The sequence below is a fragment of the Chrysemys picta genome, chromosome 16, assembly GCF_011386835.1.
Source record: "Chrysemys picta bellii isolate R12L10 chromosome 16, ASM1138683v2, whole genome shotgun sequence".
In the NCBI taxonomy this organism is placed as follows: Eukaryota; Metazoa; Chordata; order Testudines; family Emydidae; genus Chrysemys; species Chrysemys picta.
Window position 1 is genome coordinate 3,038,045 of NC_088806.1, and position 21,771 is coordinate 3,059,815.

The following is a 21,771-nucleotide window of genomic DNA, read 5'->3' on the forward strand; positions in this document are numbered from 1 at the left end:
AGGAGACGCAGATCCGGCGCATCTTCGGCACCATGCTCAACCAGAAGCTGCAGAACTTCGAGGAGGCGGTGAAGCCGCTTGGGAACGTCACCACCGAGGCCACGGTCGAGCTGTACCATGCTGTGGTGCAGAAGTTCCTGCCCACGCCCGCCAAGATCCACTACCTTTTCAACCTGCGCGACATCTCCAAGGTACCCAGCTGGTGCCCCGCTCACCCCCTGGGTCAGAGCTGAGCCCGGAGCCCAGCATGGAGCCAGGGGGCCCCGCTCACAGTATCTGCTGTGCCCACACATGGGGGTTGGGGGCACAGAAGGCCCCTGGCAAGAGCGGGGCTGGCACAGGGAGGAATCCAGCAGAGGTTTGGTGTTGGTGCCCAGTGCCAGCCCCTCAGTGTGTCCTGCACGTCGGGTCCCTGTCCTGCCCATCACAGGAGCAGCCACACGCAGACGGGTTCTGGGCGAGAGACTTCTAGGAATAGCTGGCTCATGGGGGCGGGGAATGGGCCTGGGGCCTGTCCCCTCTAGGGGGCGCCGGCTCCCACCCAGCCCCAGGGCAGGGACTGGCTGGCTCAGGGGAGCGGGGAATGGGCCTGGGGCCTGTCCCCTCTAGGGGGTGCCGGCTCCCACCCAGCCCCAGGGCAGGGACTGGCTGGCTCAGGGGGGCGGGGAATGGGCCTGGGGCCTGTCCCCTCTAGGGGGCGCCGGCTCCCATCCAGCCCCAGGGCGGGGACTGGCTGGCTCAGGGGGGCGGGGAATGGGGCAGGGGCCTGTCCCCTCTAGGGGGCTGTTTCCGTTTGGGACCCACGTTGGGGAAGGGCTTGGCCCAGGCGAGCAGCTTGGGGGGGCGGGGCGGGTGGGGGAGGGTCCCCAGCCGGTGGCTCAGGCTCTGCCCCTGGCGCAGGTGTTCCAGGGCATGCTGCGGGCGCACAAGGACTTCCACGATACCAAGCCCAGCCTCACCCGCCTGTGGATTCACGAGTGCTTCAGGTAGAGCCTCCCCCGACGGCCGGCTACGCCGCGCCCCGCCTCCAGCCTCCCGGGCACTGCCATCCCGGTGCCGGCGGGCACCTCCCCTCCCCCACGGCCGGCCCCGCCGCGCCCCGCCTCCAGCCTCCCGGGCACTGCCATCCCGGTGCTGGGAGGCATCTCCCCTCCCCCCATGGCCGGCCCCGCCGCGCCCCGCCTCCACCCTCCTGGGCACTGCCATCCCGGTGCCAGGAGGCATCTCCCCTTCCCCCACGGCCGGCCAGGCCGCGTCCAGCCTCCTGGGTCCTCCTGTGGCATCGGGGGTTCCGTGAGATGACGCCCCCCCCTCTTTCCTCCCACGTGGGGCCCGGCTTCTCCCTGCTCCTGCGGGTGGGGCGACCCCCAGCACATGAGTCCAGCCCCCTCTCTCGGCAGGGTCTTCTCCGACCGCCTGGTGGACTCGGCCGACAAGGACTCCTTCGTCGCCCTCCTGAGCGAGAAGCTGGGCTCCTTCTTCGACCTGACCTTCCACAACCTCTGCCCCAGCAAGTGCCCGCCCATCTTCGGTGAGCGCCGCGGGGCGCCTGCCAAGCCCCCGCTCTGGGGCTAGTGGGGAGATCCAGGACTCCTGGGTTCTCTCCCCGGCTCTGGGAGGAGAGGGCAGGGTTGTAGTGGTTAGAGCGGGACTCAGGCCTAGAAGCCAGGACTCCTGGGGTCCGTGCTGGCTGGTGGCCCAGACAGGGAGCACTGACCCTTCCTCTTGCCTGCCGGCCAGGGGACTTCATGCGGGAGCCGCGGGTGTACGAGGACTTGGTGGACCTGTCGGCCCTGAAGCTGGAGATGGAGCGGGCGCTGGACGAGTACAACCAGACGCCCGGCGTGGTGCAGATGCAGCTCGTGCTCTTCAGAGATGCCATCGAACACAGTGAGTGACGCTGGCCGGGGCAGGCGGCGCCTCCCGCACTGTGCCCCTGCCAGGTGCCACCATGGCTCCCCCCTCAGCCCCGCTGGTGCCCCTCACTCCCCATCGCCAGCCCAGCCCTGGCACCTGGCTGCAGATCAGAACCTGCTCTGCCCCTGAGTGAACCGACACGGAGCCCCACGTGACCAAGCAGGCCGCGCACGCCTCCCCAAACGTGGGAAACTGGGGCACACCGCTCAGGGCAGCAGTGGAACGGCAGATGGGACCCAGGAGTCCTGGCCCCTTGCTCTTTGAGATCTCTCGGAGTTAAATCTTTACCCCACCTCGGGTGCCATGGAGGGAGCTGACTGCAGCCTCCACTTTTGGTGGAGGAAAAATCCCAGCATGCAATGCAAGCCTTTTGGTCTACCGGTCAGCAGCCCACTCCGGCCCCAGACTGCCCCCTTCTGACCAGCGGCTCCCCCGGCAGTTACCCGGATCGTGCGGGTGATCGGCCAGCCGCGCGGGAACATGCTGCTGGTGGGCATCGGGGGCAGCGGGCGCCAGAGCCTGGCACGCCTGGCCTCCTCCATCTGCGAGGACCAGACCTTCCAGATCGAGGTGACCAAGCACTACCGCAAGCAGGAGTTCAGAGATGGTGAGTGCCCCCCGACCTGCTCCCGGCCCTCGGCCTCCCACGTGGCCAGCTCCCCGGGAGCTCACGGCCTCCCGGCCTCTCCCCACAGACATCAAGAAGCTGTACCGGCAGGCGGGGGTGGACCTGAAACCCACCACCTTCCTCTTCGTGGACACGCAGATCATGGACGACTGCTTCCTGGAGGACATCAACAACATCCTGAGCTCCGGGGAGGTGCCCAACCTCTACAAGGCCGACGAGTTTGAGGAGGTGCGAGCGTGCGCCAGCACCGGGCTGGGGGGCACCACGGGCGAGGGGCTGGCAGGGCCCAGGGGTCTCCCTGCGACAGCTGTGCCGAAGGAGTGCCCTGCCAGTGCCCCTCACTCCCGACCCGCAGCCCCCTGGCCCCCCAGCGCTGCTGGTGCCCCTCACTCCTGATCCGCAGCCCCTGCTAGCCCAGCCCTGCCCTGCCCCCCCTCCCAGCGCTACCAGTGCCTCTCACCTCTGACCGCAGCCCTATCCAGCCCAGCCCTGCCCCCCCAGCTCTGCTGGTGGCCTTCACTCCCGACCCGCAGCCCCTGCCAGCCCGGCCCTGCCCCCCCCAGCTCTGCCAGTGCCCCTCACTCCTGACCCGCAGCCCCTGCTAGCCTGGCCCTGGGCTCCTACACACAACTGTGGCCTGATGTGCAGTTTTGCCCCTGTTTCCCTGGAGGAACTGTCCCAATTTCCCCCCCCCCCCCAGCAGCCGGCACGTGGGTGCTGCCCACGGTGGCTGGAGAGGGTGGGTGGGCCCCTTGTAGGGGGCAGTGCCCAGGACTCCGTGCCCAGCTGCAGACACTTCGCTTATGTCCCAGATCCAGTCCATGATCCTTGACGCGGCCCGAGCCGATGGCATCCCCGAGACGGCCGACAGCCTCTTTGGGTACCTGATCGAGAGGGTGCGGAACAACCTGCACGTGGTGGTCTGCCTCAGCCCCATCGGGGACCCCTTCAGGTGAGGGGCCCGGAGCTGCGCTGCTGACTGGAGAAACAGCGCCCCCTGGTGGGCAGCTCAGGAGTCACCGGCAGCCAGGACCTAAAGCGGGGGGGAGCACAGCTAGGAGTTCACAGCTGTGTGAGGGCTGGAGCTAGGGAGATGGTGGGGTGGGAGCGTGGTAGAGATGGAGGCAGGGTGGGAGCAGGGAAGGGATGGGGACGGGGCGGCGGGGATTTGGGAGCAGGGCAGGGGCGGGAGAGGGGCAGGAATGGGGACGGGCGGGAACAGGGCAGGGGTGGGAGCAGGGAAGGGATGGGGGTGGGAACGGGGAGGGGCGGTGATGAGGCGGGAGCGGGCCAGGGGTGGGAGCGGGCCAGGGATGGGGACGGGGCGGGAGCGGGGCAGGGATGCGGATGGGGCAGGAGTGGGAGCGGGGCAGGGATGGGGACGGGGCGGGAGCAGGGCAGGGGCAGGAGTGGGGCAGGGATGGGATGGGGCGGGGCAGAATTGGGGGGTGGGGTGGGAGCAGGGAAGAGATGGGGCATAGCGGGAGGGAGCAGGGATGGGAGGGGGTGGGAGCAGGGCAGAGATGAGGGGCAGGAGCGGGGCAGGGATGGGGCGGGGGCGGGAGTGGGGCAGGGATGGGATGGGGCGGGGCAGAATTGGGGGGTGGGGTGGGAGCAGGCCAGAGATGGGGGGCAGGATGGGAGGGGCAGAGGTGTGGGAGTGCTCAGCTTGGCACCCCCCTGTCTCCCCAGGAACTGGATCCGTCAGTACCCGGCGCTGGTGAACTGCACCACCATCGACTGGTTCTCGGAGTGGCCGCGCCAGGCGCTGCTGGAGGTAGCAGAGAAGTACCTTGAGGGCGTGGACCTGGGGAGCCTGCCGGAGGTGACAGCCGCACGCGGGGTGTGCTGAGAGGGCAGGCCAGTGCCCCCTGGGAGATCGTCCGGGGGAGCCGGTGCTCAGAGTCAGTCGGCCTGGCGTGGAGTCGGGGTCCCGGCCGCAGCCCAGCCCCGGGGTTCCCATTCGGCCTCCCAGACTCCCCTGGGCTTCGAACCGGACCCAGGATTCTCCAGCTGGGCGCCCCTCCCCAGAGCCAGCCGCCGTACCCCTTCCCGGAGCCTCCATCATCAGCAGACCCCTCACCGGAGCCAGCCGCCGCACCCCTCCCCGGAGCCTCCATTACTGGCTGCACCCCTCCCCAAAGCCAGCCGCCGTGCCCCTCCCCAGAGCCAGCTGCCGTACCCCTCCCCAGAGCCGCCATCACCGGCCACACCCCTCCCCAGAGCCAGCCGCCACAGCCCTCGCTGGAGCCGCCATCAACGGCCACACCCCTCCCCAGACCCAGCCGCCGAGCCCCTCCCCAGAGCCGCCATCACTGGCCACACCCGTCCCCAGACCCAACCAGCCGCCCTCCCCAGAGCCGCCATCACCAGCCACACCCCTCCTGAGAGCCAGCCGGCCACCCTCAACGGAGCCGCCATCACCAGCCATGCCCCTCGTTGGAGCCAGCCACCGCACCCCTCCCTGGTGCCTCCATCACCGGCCACACCCCTCCCCAGAGCCAGCCGCCGCACCCCTCCCCAGAGCCACCATCACTGGCCACACCCCTCCCCAGAGCCAGCCACCACAGCCCTCGCTGGAGCCGCCATCAACAGCCACACCCCTCCCCAGACCCAGCCGCCGAGCCCCTCCCCAGAGCCGCCATCACTGGCCACACCCCTCCCCAGACCCAACCAGCCGCCCTCCCCAGAGCCGCCATCACCAGCCACACCCCTCCTGAGAGCCAGCCGGCCACCCTCAACGGAGCCGCCATCACCAGCCATGCCCCTCCCTGGAGCCAGCCGCCACGCCCCTCCCCGGAGCTGCCATCACCAGCCACACCCCTCCCCAGAGACAGCCGCCGTGCCCCTCCCCAGAGCCGCCATCACTGGCCAAACCCTTCCCCGGAGCCAACCGTCCATCTGCGCCCCTTCCTGGAGCCAGCCATGCCTCTCCCCAGAGGTGGCTGCATCTCCGTGCCCCCTGCAGACACATCGGTTACTCGAAAGCTGGTCCCTTCCCATCTTCTCCCTCAAGGGGGGTGCAGGGCCCCTGGTGGTGCCCCCTCCCCTCCACCAACCCCTCCCAGTCTGGGCGCCCCTCCCCACTGCTGACCCGGACCCATCTGCTTCCCCAGATCCACAAGAAAGTGGCCAGGATCTTTGTGACCATGCACTGGTCCGTGGCCTCCTACTCGCAGAAGATGCTCTTGGAGCTCCGGCGCCATAACTACGTCACCCCCACCAACTACCTGGAGCTGGTCTCGGGCTACAAGAAGTGAGTCCCTGCCTCACGGTCCCGCGGGCTGGCCACCGGGATACCGGCTGGGGAGCCGAGGGGCCGGTGGGAGCGCGAGGGGATCTGCCTGGACGTGGAGGGCTCTCCCCGGGGGTGGGCCAGTGGGAGCCGAGGGGATCTGCCTGGACGCGGAGGGGTCTCCCCGGGGGCAGGGGAGCCGAGGGGATCTGCCAGGCTCTGGTAGCCCCATCCCTGGGCTGAGGCCCAGAATTGATGGGAAAAGGGGGGGCGGGTTTCCCATGGCAAATGTTGTTTCAGCCCCGGATTGAAATATTTCATTGGCAACGGGCACCGCAGTGGCTCATGGGAGTTGTAGTTCGGGTGCCTCGTGCTCCCATCCTCCTCTCTAGGCAGGCGCCCCAGTCAGACTATATCTCCCATGAGGCATTGCCTTGTCCCCTCTTGGGGATGCATCAGAGGGGTCCCTGGTGTATCGTGGGGGCTGTAGCCTGGCAGAGAGCCCCGCCCGGCGCTGCGGGGCGTGGCTCAGGTGGGAGGGCCCCGGGGCCATCTTCCCGCAGGCTCCTGGCGGAGAAGCGCAAGGAGCTCTCGGACCAGGCCAACAAGCTGCGCAACGGGCTCTCCAAGATCGACGAGACACGCCACAAGGTGGAGGTGATGTCGCTGGAGCTGGAGGACGCCAAGAAGAAGGTGGCGGAGTTCCAGAAGCAGTGTGAGGAGTACCTGGTCATCATCGTGCGGCAGAAGAGAGAGGCTGACGAGCAGCAGAAGGTGAGGCGGGCGGGGGCAGGGGCTGGGCTCGGATCCAGGCACAGGCTGATGGGTGCAGGGGCAAGGCTTGGATCTGAGTGTGGGGGTTGGCGCTGGGCTCAGATCAAGGCATGGGCTGACGGGCACGGTGGGGCCAGATCCGGATGCGAGCTGACAGGCACGGGGGGGCCTGGATCAGGACTTCGGCTGATGGGCGCAGGGGGCCCGGATCCGGACGTGGGCTGATGGGCGCGGGGTGCCTGGATCCGGACGCGGGCTGACAGGTATGGGGGGCCCGGATCCGGACGCAGGGTGATGGGAACGGGGGGTCCGGATCTGTACGCAGGTGACGGGCGTGGGGGGCCCGGATCCGGACGCGGGCTGACGGGCGTGGGGGGTCCCGGATCCAGACGTGCGGTGAGGGCGTGGGGCAGGAGGGGAGACTCGGCAAAGCCCCGGCCCCACGGCTGCCCTGCCTGGCCCCTCTCCCCAGACGGTGGGCGCTAACAGCGAGAAGATCGCCGCGGAGGAGATCAAGTGCAAGACGCTGGCTGACAACGCGCAGAAGGACCTGGAGGAGGCGCTGCCCGCGCTGGAGGAGGCCATGAAGGTAACGGGCCAAGGGGTGGGACCCAGCTGCTCTGGCTCTGGGGTCTGTCCTGCGGGTGGTGCTCCAGAGCCCTTGGCAGCGGGGCCCTTCCCCTCGGGCACCTCCCCGACCTGCCTCCCCGCCCCCACAGGCCCTGGAGTCGCTCAACAAGAAGGACATGACGGAGATCAAGTCCTACGGGCGCCCGCCCACGCTGGTGGAGACGGTGATGCAGGCCGTCATGATCCTGCGCGGCAACGAGCCGACCTGGGCTGAAGCCAAGAGGCAGCTGGGTGAAGAGTGGGGAGGGGCCAGGGCAGATGGAGACCAAGGGAGGCGGGGCTTGGGCTGAGGGGGAGGAGCCTGGGGTTGGGGGGAGAACTAAGGGGTGGAGCCTGCGAGCAAGAGGGCAGTACCTAGGGCGGAGGAGGCGGTGCAGGGGGAGCTGAGGGCATGGCGCTGGGCTGGGGGGCAGAGGAGGCGGGCAGTGGATGGGGCGCCGGAGGCAGTGCAGGGGGAGCTGAGGGCCGGGCGCTGGGCTGGGGGGCAGAGGAGGCGGGCAGTGGTTGGGGTGCAGAAGACAGTGCAGGGGTAGCTGAGGGCTGGCACTGGGCTGGGGGGCAGTGGGTGAGGTGGGCAGTGGGTGAGGTGGGCACAGTGGGCACCCTGTCCTGCTGCTCCGTGTGCAGTGGGATCCCAGCAGCAGCCTGGAGGAGCAGGCAGGGCCCTGCCCGGCACCCAGAGGGTTGCTGGGCCCCGAGACGGGCTGCCCCTCGCGGGTCATTGCCAGGCAGGCTGTGCCCAGCGTGTGCCAGTCCCCAGGCCCCGCCCCCCCTGATCCCGGTGCCCCCCCAGGAGAGGCCACCTTCATCAAACAGCTGATCAACTTCGACAAGGACAACATCTCGGACAAGGTGCTGAAGAAGATCAGCGGGTACTGCTCCCAGCCCGACTTCCAGCCTGACATCATCGGGCGCGTCTCACTCGCCGCCAAGTCCCTCTGCATGTGGGTGCGCGCCATGGAGGTGAGGGGCTGGTGCGGGTGGGGCAGGGGAGGCGTGCCAGCCAGGGAGGGGAGGGGCCGGGCACCAGTCATGGGCAGGTGGAGGGATCTGGGGAGGGGAGGGGCCGGGCACCAGCCACAGGCATGGGGAGGGAGCTGGGGTGCGGAGGGACCGGCCACAGTTAGGGGGAGGGAGCTGGGGAGGTGGCAGGAGGGGAGTGCCAGGCTGAGGGCAAGTGGTGCCATGCTGGGGGAGGGGAGTGCCAGGTTTGGCAGGACGATGGCTGTGAGTGAAAACTCTGAAGACAAGAAGGAGAAAGAGAAACAAATGTCAGGTTCTCTCCCCGGCTCTGGGAAGGGAGTGGGGTCTGGTGGGTTAGAGCATAGGGAGCTAGGACTCCTGAGTTCTCTCCTGGCTCTGGCAGGGGAGTGAGGTCTGGTGGTTAGAGCTGCGGGGGGCAGGACTCCTGGGTTCTCTCCCGGCTCTGGCAGGGGAGTGAGGTCTGTTGGTTAGAGCTGCGGGGGGCAGGACTCCTGGGTTCTCTCCCGGCTCTGGCAGGGGAGTGAGGTCTGGTGGGTTAGAGCTGCGGGGGGCAGGACTCCTGGGTTCTCTCCTGGCTCTGGCAGGGGAGTGAGGTCTGGTGGTTAGAGCTGCGGGGGGCAGGACTCCTGGGTTCTCTCCCGGCTCTGGCAGGGGAGTGAGGTCTGTTGGTTAGAGCTGGGGGGGGGCAGGACTCCTGAGTTCTCTCCTGGCTCTGGCAGGGGAGTGAGGTCTGGTGGTTAGAGCTGCGGGGGGCAGGACTCCTGGGTTCTCTCCCGGCTCTGGCAGGGGAGTGAGGTCTGTTGGTTAGAGCTGGGGGGGGCAGGACTCCTGAGTTCTCTCCTGGCTCTGGCAGGGGAGTGAGGTCTGTTGGTTAGAGCTGGGGGCGGGCAGGACTCCTGAGTTCTCTCCCGGCTCTGGCAGGGGAGTGAAGTCTGGTGGTTAGAGCTGGGGGGGGGCAGGACTCCAGGGTTCTCCTCTCCCAGGCCAGCGGCAGTGCTGTGCGGGGGGCTCACCATTCGCTGTCCCCCCCCAGATGTACGGCCGGATATACCGGGTGGTGGAGCCCAAGCGTGCCCGCATGAACGCCGCCATGGCCCAGCTGGCCGAGAAGCAGGCGTCGCAGGCCGAGGCGCAGGAGAAGCTGCGGGAGGTCGGTGTGCCCAAGGGCGAGGGGGAGGCGCTGGGCTGGGCATGGCGCTGGGGGGCTCACGGCTCTGCCCCCCCAGGTGGCGGAGAAGCTGGAGCGGCTGAAGCAGGAGTACGAGGAGAAGCTGGCGCAGAAGGAGGACCTGCGCAAGCGCTCCGAGGAGATGGAGATCAAGCTGGACCGCGCTGACAAGCTGGTGTCGGGGCTGGCGGGGGAAAAGGCACGCTGGGAGGAGACGCTGCAGGTACGGGGGCTGGGGGCAGGGATCCCAGTGGGGAGGATCTGGGGGCCAGGCGGTCAGGTACAGCAATGCCATAGCCAGGCCAGGGGGCAGGGATCCCAGCGGACGGGATCTGGGAGGCAGGGATCCCAGTGTGGGGGGCTGCAGGGATCCCAGCGGACGGGATCTGGGATGCGGGGATCCCGGGGGGGGGGGCTGTAGGGATCCAGCGGATGGGATCTGGGATGCGGGGATCCTGGGGGGGGGCTGCAGGGATCCCAGCGGACGGGATCTGGGAGGCGGGGATCCCAGTGTGGGGGGCTGCAGGGATCCCAGCGGATGGGATCTGGGATGCGGGGATCCCGGGGTGGGGGGCTGCAGGGATCCCAGTGGATGGGATCTGGGAGGCGGGGATCCCGGGGGGGGGCTGCAGGGATCCCAGCGGACGGGATCTGGGAGGCGGGGATCCCAAGGGCGGCAGTGGGGGTGGAGGATCCTGGGAGACATGGATCCCAAGGGGGGCAATGGGGGTGGGGATCCCGGGGGGGGCAGGGATCCCGGGGTGTGGGGATCCCAAGGGGGGCTGTGGGGGTGGGGATCCCAGGGGGGCAGGGATCCCGGGGGGCGTGGATCCCAAGAGGGGCAGTGGGGGCAGGGATCCCAAGGGGGCAGGATCCTAAGGGGGACAGTGGGGGCGGGGATCCTGGGGGGTATGTATCCCGGGGGGGGGGCGTGGATCCCAAGGTGGTCAGGGAGGTGGGGCTCCCAGCGGCGCGGGGCTCTCAGCCGGGCTGTCTCCGCAGGGGCTGGAGGAGGACCTGGGCTACGTGGTGGGCGACTGCCTGCTGGCCGCTGCCTTCCTGTCCTACATGGGGCCCTTCCTGTCCAGCTACCGCGACGAGATCGTCTCCAGCATCTGGATGAAGCAGGTGTCTGGCACCCGCGGGCCCTGGGCACGGCACCCCGAGCACTCGGAGCCCCGGCTGCTGCTGTCCCTGCCTGGCGCTCTGCCTGGGGGCTGCCCCCTCCGGCCCCACATGTCCCTGAGGCTCCAGGGGGCAGGTGGGCTCGCTGCCTTTGAGTCACGCTGGCCAAGTCTTCCCACTGGGCTCCGGGCACTTGCCCCTGTGAGCCCAGCGCCATGGGGCAGCTGGGGGGCGGGCAGCCCCAGTGACCCTGTGCTCTGTGCCCGCAGATCCGGGAGCTGCAGGTGCCCTGCTCGCCACGGTTCACCTTCGACAGCTTCCTCTGCAACCCCACCATCGTGCGCACCTGGAACCTGCAGGGGCTGCCCTCCGATGCCTTCTCCACCGAGAACGGGCTCATCGTCACCCGCGGCAACCGGTGAGGGGCCTGGCCTGGCCTGGCCGCCGGCCTGCCTCCAGTGCTCCCGGCCCCGCCCGATCCACTGCCCCCGGCCCTGTCCCCGTCCACCACGCTGCCCCCGGCCCCGCCCAACGCACTGCCCCCGGCCCTGTACCGTCCACTGCCCCCGGCCCCGCCCAACGCACTGCCCCATGCCCTGTCCCCGTCCAGTGCACTGCCCCCGGCTCTGTCCCCGTCCACCGCGCTGCCCCTGGCCCTGCCCGACGCACTGCCCCCGGCCCTGTCCCGTCCACTGCACTGCCCCCGGCTCTGTCCCCGTCCACCGCGCTGTCCCCGGCCCTGTCCCCATCCACCGTGCTGGCCCCGGCCCCACCCGACGCACTGCCCCCGGCCCCGCCCAACGCACTGCCCCATGCCCTGTCCCCGTCCACCGCGCTGCCCCCGGCCCTGCCCAAGGCACTGCCCCCGGCCCCGCCCGACGCATTGCCCCTGGCAGGGACCCCTCGCCCGGCGCTGATATGCAGCCACTTCTGGGGAAGGGCGGCTGGTTACACGGGGACCCCTCGCCCGGCGCTGAGATTCAGCCACCTCTGGGCAGGGCGCCTGGTTACCCAGGGACCCCTCGCCCGGCGCTGAGATTCAGCCACCTCTGGGGCGAGGTGGCTGGTTATCCAGGGACTCCTCCCCCAGAGCTGAGATTCAACCACCTCTGGGGTGGGCAGCTGGTTACCTAGGGATCCCTCGCCCCGGGTGGGGCATGGCAGCTGTTTCCCAGCTGCGCTGGGGGGCAGAGGAGCGGCTGAGGCAGGGACGGGGGGCGAACGCTGGGTGCTGGCTGGCGCTGAGATCCCAGCAGGAGGCGGCCCAGCTCTGAGCCCCATTGATCTGCCCCTGTCCCCGTTGCCAGGTGGCCGCTGATGATCGACCCGCAGTGCCAGGCCTCCAAGTGGATCAAGAACATGGAAGCTGCCAAGGTGAGCAGCAGGGGGCGGTGCCTGGGATCCCCTCACTCGGGGGGCAGAGCTGACCGGAGCCACTGCCCCCACTAGGCCACACCCTGCCGTGTGCCCTCTGCACTCTCCTCCCGGCTCCTGTCCATCCCGTGCCCCCGGGGGCTGGCAGCTGGCGAGGGCTGGGGGCGCAGAGGGTCCGGGAGTGGGGGACTGACTGCTCACCCCGGTGCTGGCGCCCCCTGCAGGGCCTGAAGATCATCGACCTGCAGATGGGCGACTACCTGCGGGTGCTGGAGGGCGCCGTGCAGTTCGGCTCGCCCGTGCTGCTGCAGAACGTGCAGGAAGAGCTGGACCCCTCGCTCGCCCCCATCCTCAACAAGTCCGTCACCAGAATTGGTGAGGCCAGGCACCCGGGCCTCCGCTGCGGGGGCAGGGGCTGGGAGCCAGGACTCCTGGGTTCTCTCCCGGCTCTGGGAGGGGAGTGGGGGCTGATGGGCTAGAGCAGGCGGGGCTGGGAGCCGAGACTCCTGGGTTCTCTCCCCGGCTCTGGGAGGGGAGTGGGGGCTGGTGGGTTAGAGCAGGGGGGGCTGGGAGCCAGGACTCCTGGGTTCTCTCCCCGGCTCTGGGAGGGGAGTGGGGGCTGGTGGGTTAGAGCAGGGGGGCTGGGAGCCGAGACTCCTGGGTTCTCTCCCTGGCTCTGGGAGGGGAGTGGGGGCTGGTGAGTTAGAGCAGGGGGCGCTGGGAGCCCAGACTCCTGGGTTCTCTCCCTGGCTCTGGGAGGGGAGTGGGGGCGGGTGGGTTAGAGCACGGGGGGCTGGGAGCCGAGACTCCTGGGTTCTCTCCCTGGCTCTGGGAGGGGAGTGGGGGCTGGCCTGGGGCCCCTGCTCACATCCCCAGGCAGGGCCTGGCTGCGTTCGGGGGGCCCTGACTGCCCCCATGTGTGTGCCAGGTGGGCGCCTGTTGCTGCGGCTGGCGGACAAGGAGGTGGAGTACAGCCCCGACTTCCGCTTCTACCTCACCACCAAGCTGTCAAACCCCCACTACACCCCGGAGACCTCCTCCCAGACCACCATCGTCAACTTCGCCGTCAAGGAGCAGGTGGGGCAGGGCCGGTTCCTGGGGGGTAAGGGGTCACTGCCAGGGGGCTGAAACCTCCAGGGCTGGGGGGACGACTGGAGATGGGTGGCACATGGGGGCTGGCTTGCTCTGGAGGCAGGCCTGACGCTCCTCGTCTCGGCAGGGCTTGGAGGCCCAGTTGCTGGGCACCGTGGTGCGGAAGGAGCGGCCCGAGCTGGAGGAGCAGAAGGACTCACTCGTGCTCAACATCGCGGCCGGCAAGAGCAAGCTGAAGGAGCTGGAGGACGAGATTCTGAGGTGGGGCTGGGGCGGGGCAGCTGGTGACGCAGGGACCCCTCGCCCAGCGCTGAGATGCGTCCACCTCTGGGGTGGGCAGCTGGTTATCCAGGGACCCCTCGCCCAGCGCGGAGATTCGGCCCCGTGCCCCATTCCCCGGTGAACAGAAGGGCGGTGTATCTTAGGGGGCTGTGACGAACTGGGACTGTTCTTGCTGCGGTCTGTGAATGCTGACAGGGGAGTGTGGCTAGGATGGTCTGCACTGGGGGATGGGAGACTGCCCGAGGGAACATACCTGAGCATGTAACATGAGAACCCAGGGAGGGGTTAGAGGCCAGGTGACACCTTTGCCCGGGAAACTGAACAAAGGCTGTGGGAGGGGTTGCTGAAGGCAGAGTTTCAGGAGTTGGCTGGTGATGTGGCTGGGAGGCAGACAGGGCTCTGACCTCCCAAAGGGGCTGGGGTGCCCCTGGGACCCCAAGATGGACCTAACTGAGGGGGGTCCTGTTGTCTGTGCCTGCAAGACCTGTCTTGGACTGTGTCCCTGTCATCTAAATAAACCTTCTGCTTTACTGGCTGGCTGAGAGTCACGGTGAATCGCAGGAAGCCGGGGGTGCAGGGCCCTGAGTCCCCCATACTCTGTGACAACTGGTGGCAGTGGCGGGATCTACTGCACCCCGTGGACGGCGCTTCCTGCAGTAAGTGACTGGGGAGCAGTAAAACGAAGGGGGATTGACGGGGACCAGGCGTGCTGAAGAGTGAGAGAGAGACGGTTATTACCCCTGGGAGTGTGTGACCAGCGAGAAGGACTTTTGCAGTAACAGGGTCCCCCGGGGGGATCGCAGCGAGTGGTCCCAGGGGCGGAGGAGTCTGCAGCTCAACCCTGGCAGAGAGGGGGTGACCTCGAGAAGGGCTGGCACACTAGGGGTCTCCCTGGGAACTGTGGGGAGCTGTGAGCACACAGGCCGGTGAGTGGCCAGCAGGAAGATGTATGCCAAGCGGCTTAAGAGCGACCTGGTGGAGCTGTGCAAGCAGAGGGGGCTGCGCAGTGGGAGGCTCACCAAAGAACAGCTCATTGCCCGGCTGGAGGAGGGAGATCGCGCGAATGAACTGATCCCTGTGTCTCAGGGAAGCAGCCTGGCAAATGCAGCGCAGGCACCAGTGTCTGTCCCAGCTGGGAGTGGTCAGCCAGCTGCTGAGGGGTTCCCGAGACCCCTCCTTCCTATGCCTAGGGGAAGGGTGGGGAGGAGCCCAGCAAATACCGAGGGCACCGTGACCCCCCCGGCCAGCAGGGGATCCTCCCGGCGACGCGTGGCATCCGTGGAGCGGAAGTGGCTGGAATGGGACAAAGCTAAAACTGAGAGAGCTGGAGGATCGTGAACAACAGAGACAGCATGAAGAGAGACAGAGGCATCATGAACTGGAGGAAAATGAGAGGCAGAGGCAGCATGAAGAGAGACAGAGGCTGAGGCATCATGAACTGGAACTGGCGAGGCTGAGGGGCAGCGAGCCCCCGGCTGCGGTGAGTGAGGGGGGACCCAAGACTGCACGAAGCTTTGATAAGTGCATCCTGGCCCCACGTAAGGAGGGGGAGGACATGGATGACTTCCTGGATGCCTTTGAGACGGCCTGCGAGCTGCACCAGGTTGATCCTGCGGACAGACTCCGGGTTCTCACCCCCTTACTGGACCCCAAAGCCGTGGCATTGTACCGCCAACTGGAAGAGGCGGAGAAAGGGGACTATGAACTATTCAAAAAGGCCCTGCTACGTGAGTTTGGGCTGACTCCTGAGATGTACCGGGAAAGGTTCCGGAGTCAGGATAAAACCCCTGAGTTCTTCTTCGAGTGCTTGCTCATATCCATTCCATTAGGTGTGTGCGCGCCGCGTGCACGATCGTCGGAAGATTTTTACCCTAGCAACACCGGCGGGTCGGCTGTGGAGCCCCCTAGAGTGGCGCCTTCATGGCGCTGAATATATACCCCAGCCGACCCGGCGCCCCCTCAGTTCCTTCTTACCGCCCCTGACGGTCGTTGGAACTGTGGAGCGCTGCTTAGCTGTTCTCCACTCTCCCTAGCTTAGTTCGTTATTCATAGTTATAGTCCTAGTGTTTATAGTTAAATAGTTCAATAGTTTTAAGAGTTGTTATAATAGTTCAGGGGATTAAGGGGGTCGTCTCCCCCTTTCTCCCCCGGCCGCGGGGCCGGGCTCATGCCCAACGCTCCCGGCTTCAAGCTGTGCGCCTCCTGCGCTAAGCCTATGCCCACGAGCGACCCGCACGATTCCTGTCTGAAGTGCCTGGGAGAGTCCCATCAAACAGATAAGTGCAAGATCTGTAAGGCCTTCAGACCAAGGACCAAGAAGGAGCGGGACCTTCGGCTCCGGCAACTCCTGATGGAGGCGGCACTCAGTCCGGACGCTCCATCTACAAGTCAGGCCCCGGCACCTAGCGCCTCGGTGCGCAGTGCCCCGGCGGCACCGGCCATGACGACCACGCGAGTGGCGTCAGATGAGCCTTCCCGGCACCGGACCTCGTCGGCACCGAAAGCACAGCAAGTGCCTCGGCGCCGGTCATTATCCCCAGGGCATAAGAAAGCCCATAAGACGGGGACCTCCGTGCCGAAGACGCTGGCTCCCCCAGTGCCGGGGGTAGAGCCGCGTACGCCGGTGGAGCACCGGAAACAGGTGCCTCCAGCACCGTCGACTCCGGCGCCGAGGCCGTTGAGTCCGGTGCAGACGGCGTCTCCACCGAGGCAGGCGGTGATACAGTGCCTCCCGTCGACGCCAGAGACCTTCACGGCGGCGAGAGACTTAATAGCTCTCACGGAGCCGGCACCGCCTCAACCACCGGCACCGACGGCACCGTTGCCTCGCCCGGTCCAGTCGAGGGGGAAACCTGCCTTGATGCGCCCTCCATCGCAAGGGCTGGAACCTCGGCACCGATCCAGGTCCCGAAGCAGGTCCCCACGCCGCTCGCAGTCCCGGCACCGAATATCACCTCGGCACCGGTCGTACTCGCGGCCAAGATCTTCTTCGCGGCACCGCTCTACGTCTCGGCACCGCTATGATTGTCGGCACCGATCAACGTCGAGAAGTAGTTCTCGGCACCGCTACGGTCGCCGCTCGACGTCGAGAGGCCGCTCCCGGTACCGGGCATACTCCAGGTCCTCGTCGAGGTCCAGATCCGACTCCCGGTACCGACGAGGTCATCGGCACCGGTCGCGGTCCCGGCACCGATCGCCGGCACCGCGTGGAGATAGATCATCTCCAGACCGGCACCGTGCGGCACCGCAGCCCACGGGAATCGTCTCGACGCTCTCGGCACCGCCATGGCCATCGAGATCGGGGTCTCGCTCCTCGGAGGACCTCTCGAGATCGGCATACCCCCCTCAAGGGCAAGCCGAGGAACAGGACTTGGGCCATTGGCAGAACATAACAGAGGACCATTCTCATGGCCCATCTCACTGGTCGTTTTGGACCCCGTGGGCGTACCATCAGGCGCAAGGGGCTCCAGTTGCTTCGACCTCTCGCTCCGGTCACTCTGTTAGAAGGGCCCCGGAGTCCACCATCTCTCGGCCTCCGCCAAGGGGCATGCAGGCTTCCGTGTCCGCACCACCTGACGCCCTGGACTCAAGCGCAGGTGATGCTCCGGCCCAGGAGCAGGGAGCCCAGGACCCTCCCTTGGATCCTGTCCCACCGGAGGCATCTTCCTCTTCCTCTCCGGATGAGGCAGTGGCGGGCACATCGTGCACAGGTCCACCTCCAATAGATCTTCGGGCTCACCAAGATCTTCTGCGCCGGATGGCCCGTGATATGGACCTGCAGGCGGAGGAGATAGTGGAGGTGCACGACCCCATCGTGAATATCCTCGGAGTGGATGCCCCATCGAGGGTGGCGTTACCCCTGATCCGCACGATACAAGCCAATGTATCTACGATATGGCAGACTCCTGCCTCTATCCCACCCACAGCGAGAGGGGTGGAAAGGAAATACTTTGTTCCGTCTAAAGACTACGGGTACTTGTATACCCACCCCCAGCCGTGTTCACTGGTGGTGGCATCAGTGAACGCAAGGGAGCGCCACGGTCAACAGGCCGCAGCGCCCAAATCGAAGGAGGCTAAGCGCCTCGATTTATTCGGCCGTAAAGTTTACTCAGCCGGAGGGTTGCAACTTAGAGCGGCTAATCAACAGGCGCTCTTGAGCCGCTATAGCTTTAACTCCTGGAACTCTATGGGGAAGTTCAAGGAGTTGGTTCCCCAAGAGTCCAGGGAGGAGTTTGGAGCCCTGGTGGAGGAGGGTAAGAAGGTGGCTCGGACCTCCTTACAGGCCTCCTTAGACATAGCGGACTCTGCTGCGAGAACCCTGGCCTCAGGTATCGCTATGCGGAGGATCTCCTGGCTCCAGGTTTCGGGTCTGCCTCAGGAACTGCAGCAAACCCTGCAGGATCTGCCCTTTGAAGGACTAGGGCTGTTTTCCGAAAAGACGGACTCTCGCCTGCAGAGCCTCAAGGACTCCAGGACGATCATGCGTTCCTTGGGGATGCATGTTGTGGGCCCTCAGCGCAGGCCATTTAGACCGCAGCCTCAGCGCTTCTACCCCCCCCCGCCTCGTCAGAGACAGGACTCGACCCGGAGGCGAGGGCGAGGTGGTAGAAGAAGGTGGACCGGCCCTCAACCTGGTCAGAACCAGGGGCCACCTAGACCACCTTCAGGCCCCAGGCAGAACTTTTGAAGGTGCGGTCGAGGACGGCGCCCCAGTCATCCCACAGGATCCAGCCCCATCCTTTCGGGATCGCCTTTCCCATTTCCACCAGACCTGGTCCCTTATAACTTCGGACCGTTGGGTCCTTCGCACGGTGGACAGGGGATATGCTATCCAGTTTTCTTCAATCCCCCCCTCCTCCCCCCCTTCCCCGTCCCTCTTCAGGGACCCTTCTCACGAGCAACTTCTTATACAGGAAGTTTCCACGCTCCTTGCTATGGGGGCCATAGAGGAGGTTCCAGTGGAGTTAAGGGGCAGGGGATTCTATTCCCGTTACTTCCTCATTCCCAAGTCCAAAGGAGGTCTGCGACCCATCTTGGACTTGCGCGGACTCAACAAATTCGTAGTAAAGTTGAAGTTCCGCATGGTCTCTTTGGGGGCCATTATCCCTTCCCTCGATCCTGGAGACTGGTTCGCCGCCCTCGACATGAAAGATGCATACTTTCACATAGCAATTTACCCGCCTCACAGACGCTTCCTGCGGTTCGTGGTAAGCAAGGTGCACTACCAATTTGCAGTCCTTCCCTTCGGCCTATCCTCGGCCCCAAGGGTGTTCACGAAATGTATGGCTGTCGTGGCAGCGTACCTTCGTCGGCAAGGGATACAGGTGTTCCCGTACCTAGACGACTGGCTGGTACGCGGTCGCACCAAAGAACAAGTTTGAGATCACGTCCACATAATAGTGCACACATTCAACAAGTTGGGTATCCTACTCAACAAGGACAAATCCACTCTAGAACCTACCCAGAGAATAGAATTCATCGGCGCGGTTCTAGACTCCAGACGCGCACAAGCCACCCTGCCAGACAATCGCTTTTGCACCATCACGAGCCTCATTCAAGGACTCAAGGCCTTCCCAACTACCACGGTGAGGTCGTGCCTCACCCTGCTGGGTCACATGGCTTCCTGCACGTACGTAACCAGGCATGCCAGACTTCGGCTTCGCCCACTCCAAACCTGGGTGTCATCAAGATACCGCCCACATCGGGACAGCCTGAACATGGTGGTCACGGTCCCAAACTCGGTCCTGACCTCCCTCACATGGTGGCTAGACCACAAGGTGGTTTGCGAGGGGATGCCGTTTCACGCCCCACAACCCTCTCTGCACCTGGTCACAGACGCTTCATCCCTGGGTTGGGGCGCCCATCTCAACGAACACCATACCCAGGGCCTGTGGACTGCACCCCAGATAGCCCTGCACATCAATGTTCGGGAACTGATGGCGGTGCGCCTGGCGTGCCAGGCATTTCTCAATCTCCTACGTGGCCGCTGTGTGTTAGTTCTCATCGACAACACCACCGCCATGTTTTACATCAACAAGCAAGGAGGAGCACGTTCGTCAAGGCTATGCCAAGAGGCCATTCGCCTGTGGGACTTCTGCATCGCCCACTCAATCCATCTCACGGCATCGTTCCTCCCTGGAGTCCAGAACACTCTGGCGGACCGACTCAGCAGGTCCTTTCAAACACACGAGTGGTCTATCCGTCCGGACATCATACATTCCGTTTTCCAGAAGTGGGGGTTTCCCCAGATAGACCTGTTTGCATCTCGAGACAACAGGAAGTGCCACGTGTTCTGCTCCCTGCAAGGTCGAGCTCCGGGCTCCCTCTCGGACGCGTTTCTCCTTCCCTGGAAGGACCACCTGTTTTATGCCTTCCCTCCGTTTCCTCTGGTCCACAAGGTACTGCTCAAATTGCGCAGAGACCAGGCACAGGTGATTCTGATCGCCCCAGCGTGGCCGAGACAACATTGGTACACCACGCTGTTGGAGCTCTCGGTTCAGACACCGATCCCGCTTCCATTATGCCCGGACCTCATCTCTCAAGACCACGGCCGCCTGCGTCACCCCGACCTGCAATCACTCCACCTCACGGCGTGGCTGCTCCATGGTTCACCCAGGCAGAGCAGCAGTGCTCGCACTCTGTCCAACAGATTCTGCTGAGCAGTAGGAAGCCCTCAACACGGACCACATACTTGGCCAAGTGGAAGCGGTTCTCCTGTTGGTGCGAACAACGAGCCACGTCCCCGTTGCAGGCACCTATTCCTCTCATTTTGGAATATCTCCTCTCCCTAAAACAGCAAGGGTTGGCGATATCTTCAATTAGAGTTCACCTGGCCGCTATATCGGCCTTTCACCCAGGGGAACTCGCATCCTCGGTATTCTCTAACCCGATGGTCGTTAGATTCCTCAAGGGCTTAGACCGGACGTACCCACAACAACGTCAGCCCGTTCCGACGTGGGACCTCAACCTGGTTCTCTCTAAGCTCACAGGTCCTCCATTCGAGCCACTGGCCACCTGTTCACTTCTGTACCTATCCTGGAAGACAGCCTTCCTCGTAGCCATCACCTCAGCAAGGCGCGTTTCTGAACTCAGGGCGCTTACATCCGAGCCCCCTTACACGGTTTTCCATAAGGATAAAGTGCAGCTTCGTCCACATCCTGCCTTTCTCCCTAAGGTGGTTTCTCCTTTTCATATCAACCAGGATATATTTCTCCCGGTCTTTCATCCTAAACCACATGCTACTCGCCAGGATCAACGTTTGCATTCTCTGGACGTACGCAGGGCCCTGGCCTTCTATATTGACCGCACAAGGCACTTTAGAAAGACGACGCAACTCTTCGTTGCAGTGGCCGACCGAATGAAAGGCTCACCGGTCTCCTCACAACGCCTATCCTCCTGGATTACGTCTTGCATCCGGACTTGCTATGACCTGGCAGGTGTCTCAGCACCGCACCTCACCGCTCACTCCACGAGGGCCCAAGCTTCCTCGACTGCTTTCCTGGCGCAAGTTCCGATCCAGGACATCTGTAGAGCGGCGGTTTGGTCATCAGTCCACACGTTTACAGCTCACTATGCACTAGTGCAGCAGTCCAGGGACGATGCTGCCTTCGGATCAGCAGTTTTGCACACAGCAATGTCTCACTCCGACCCCACCACCTAAGTTGGGCTTGGGAGTCACCTAATGGAATGGATATGAGCAAGCACTCGAAGAAGAAAAGACGGTTACTCACCGTTGTAACTGTTGTTCTTCGAGATGTGTTGCTCATATCCATTCCAAACCCGCCCCCCGTCCCCACTGTCGGAGTAGCCGGCAAGAAGGAACTGAGGGGGCGCCGGGTCGGCTGGGGTATATATTCAGCGCCATGAAGGCGCCACTCTAGGGGGCTCCACAGCCGACCCGCCGGTGTTGCTAGGGTAAAAATCTTCCGACGATCGTGCACGCGGCGCGCACACACCTAATGGAATGGATATGAGCAACACATCTCGAAGAACAACAGTTACAACGGTGAGTAACCGTCTTATCTCATATCTGCAACTAGCCGTCCGCATGGAGGGATACGCCAGCAAGTGGGCAGATGGGGCCCAGACAAAGGAGGACCTGGTTAAACTGCTGGTACTGGAGCAACTCTATGAGCGGTGCCCATCCGACCTGAGGCTGTGGTTGAGGGACAAAAAACCAGAGAACCGGCAACATGCGGGCCGGCTGGCCGATGAGTTTGTAAAGAGCCGGTCAGGGGATAACCTGGAGGATTCCCAAAGGAACAGTCCCACCACAACGCAGAGGGAGAGTCACCATGGGACCTTCCCGTGGGAAAATACGGAAAACCCCCATCAAAGAGGAACATCCGGCATAAGGACCATCCGACCCACTCAAGGGGACCCATGGGACATGGGCTGCTATCACTGTGGCCAGAAAGGCCACATACGGGCCCAGTGCCACAGGCTCAGGGACAGACTGAGCAGACCGAACCCACAGAGGGTTGACTGGGTAGAGACCCAGCCAGACGAGGGGCAGCATTCCCAGGGAAGGGGGGCTGGCAGAGTACCACCTGCTAAGGAGGG

The 21,771-nt window shown here is 65.2% G+C and overlaps 1 protein-coding gene across 1 annotated transcript in view; it reads left to right on the forward strand.

The window, feature by feature from the left end:
• Nucleotides 1–21,771, forward strand: part of DNAH2 (dynein axonemal heavy chain 2) — a 149,087-nt gene that overhangs the window by 109,623 nt on the left and 17,693 nt on the right. Inside the window, 21 exon segments of the mRNA XM_065570348.1 lie at nt 3–191; nt 901–986; nt 1,401–1,531; nt 1,741–1,890; nt 2,357–2,524; nt 2,613–2,773; nt 3,358–3,497; nt 4,238–4,370; nt 5,662–5,801; nt 6,344–6,554; nt 7,027–7,143; nt 7,274–7,415; nt 7,978–8,147; nt 9,202–9,318; nt 9,395–9,559; nt 10,339–10,464; nt 10,731–10,879; nt 11,769–11,835; nt 12,060–12,210; nt 12,764–12,912; nt 13,055–13,188. Coding sequence (XP_065426420.1) covers nt 3–191; nt 901–986; nt 1,401–1,531; nt 1,741–1,890; nt 2,357–2,524; nt 2,613–2,773; nt 3,358–3,497; nt 4,238–4,370; nt 5,662–5,801; nt 6,344–6,554; nt 7,027–7,143; nt 7,274–7,415; nt 7,978–8,147; nt 9,202–9,318; nt 9,395–9,559; nt 10,339–10,464; nt 10,731–10,879; nt 11,769–11,835; nt 12,060–12,210; nt 12,764–12,912; nt 13,055–13,188 — 2,996 coding nt within the window.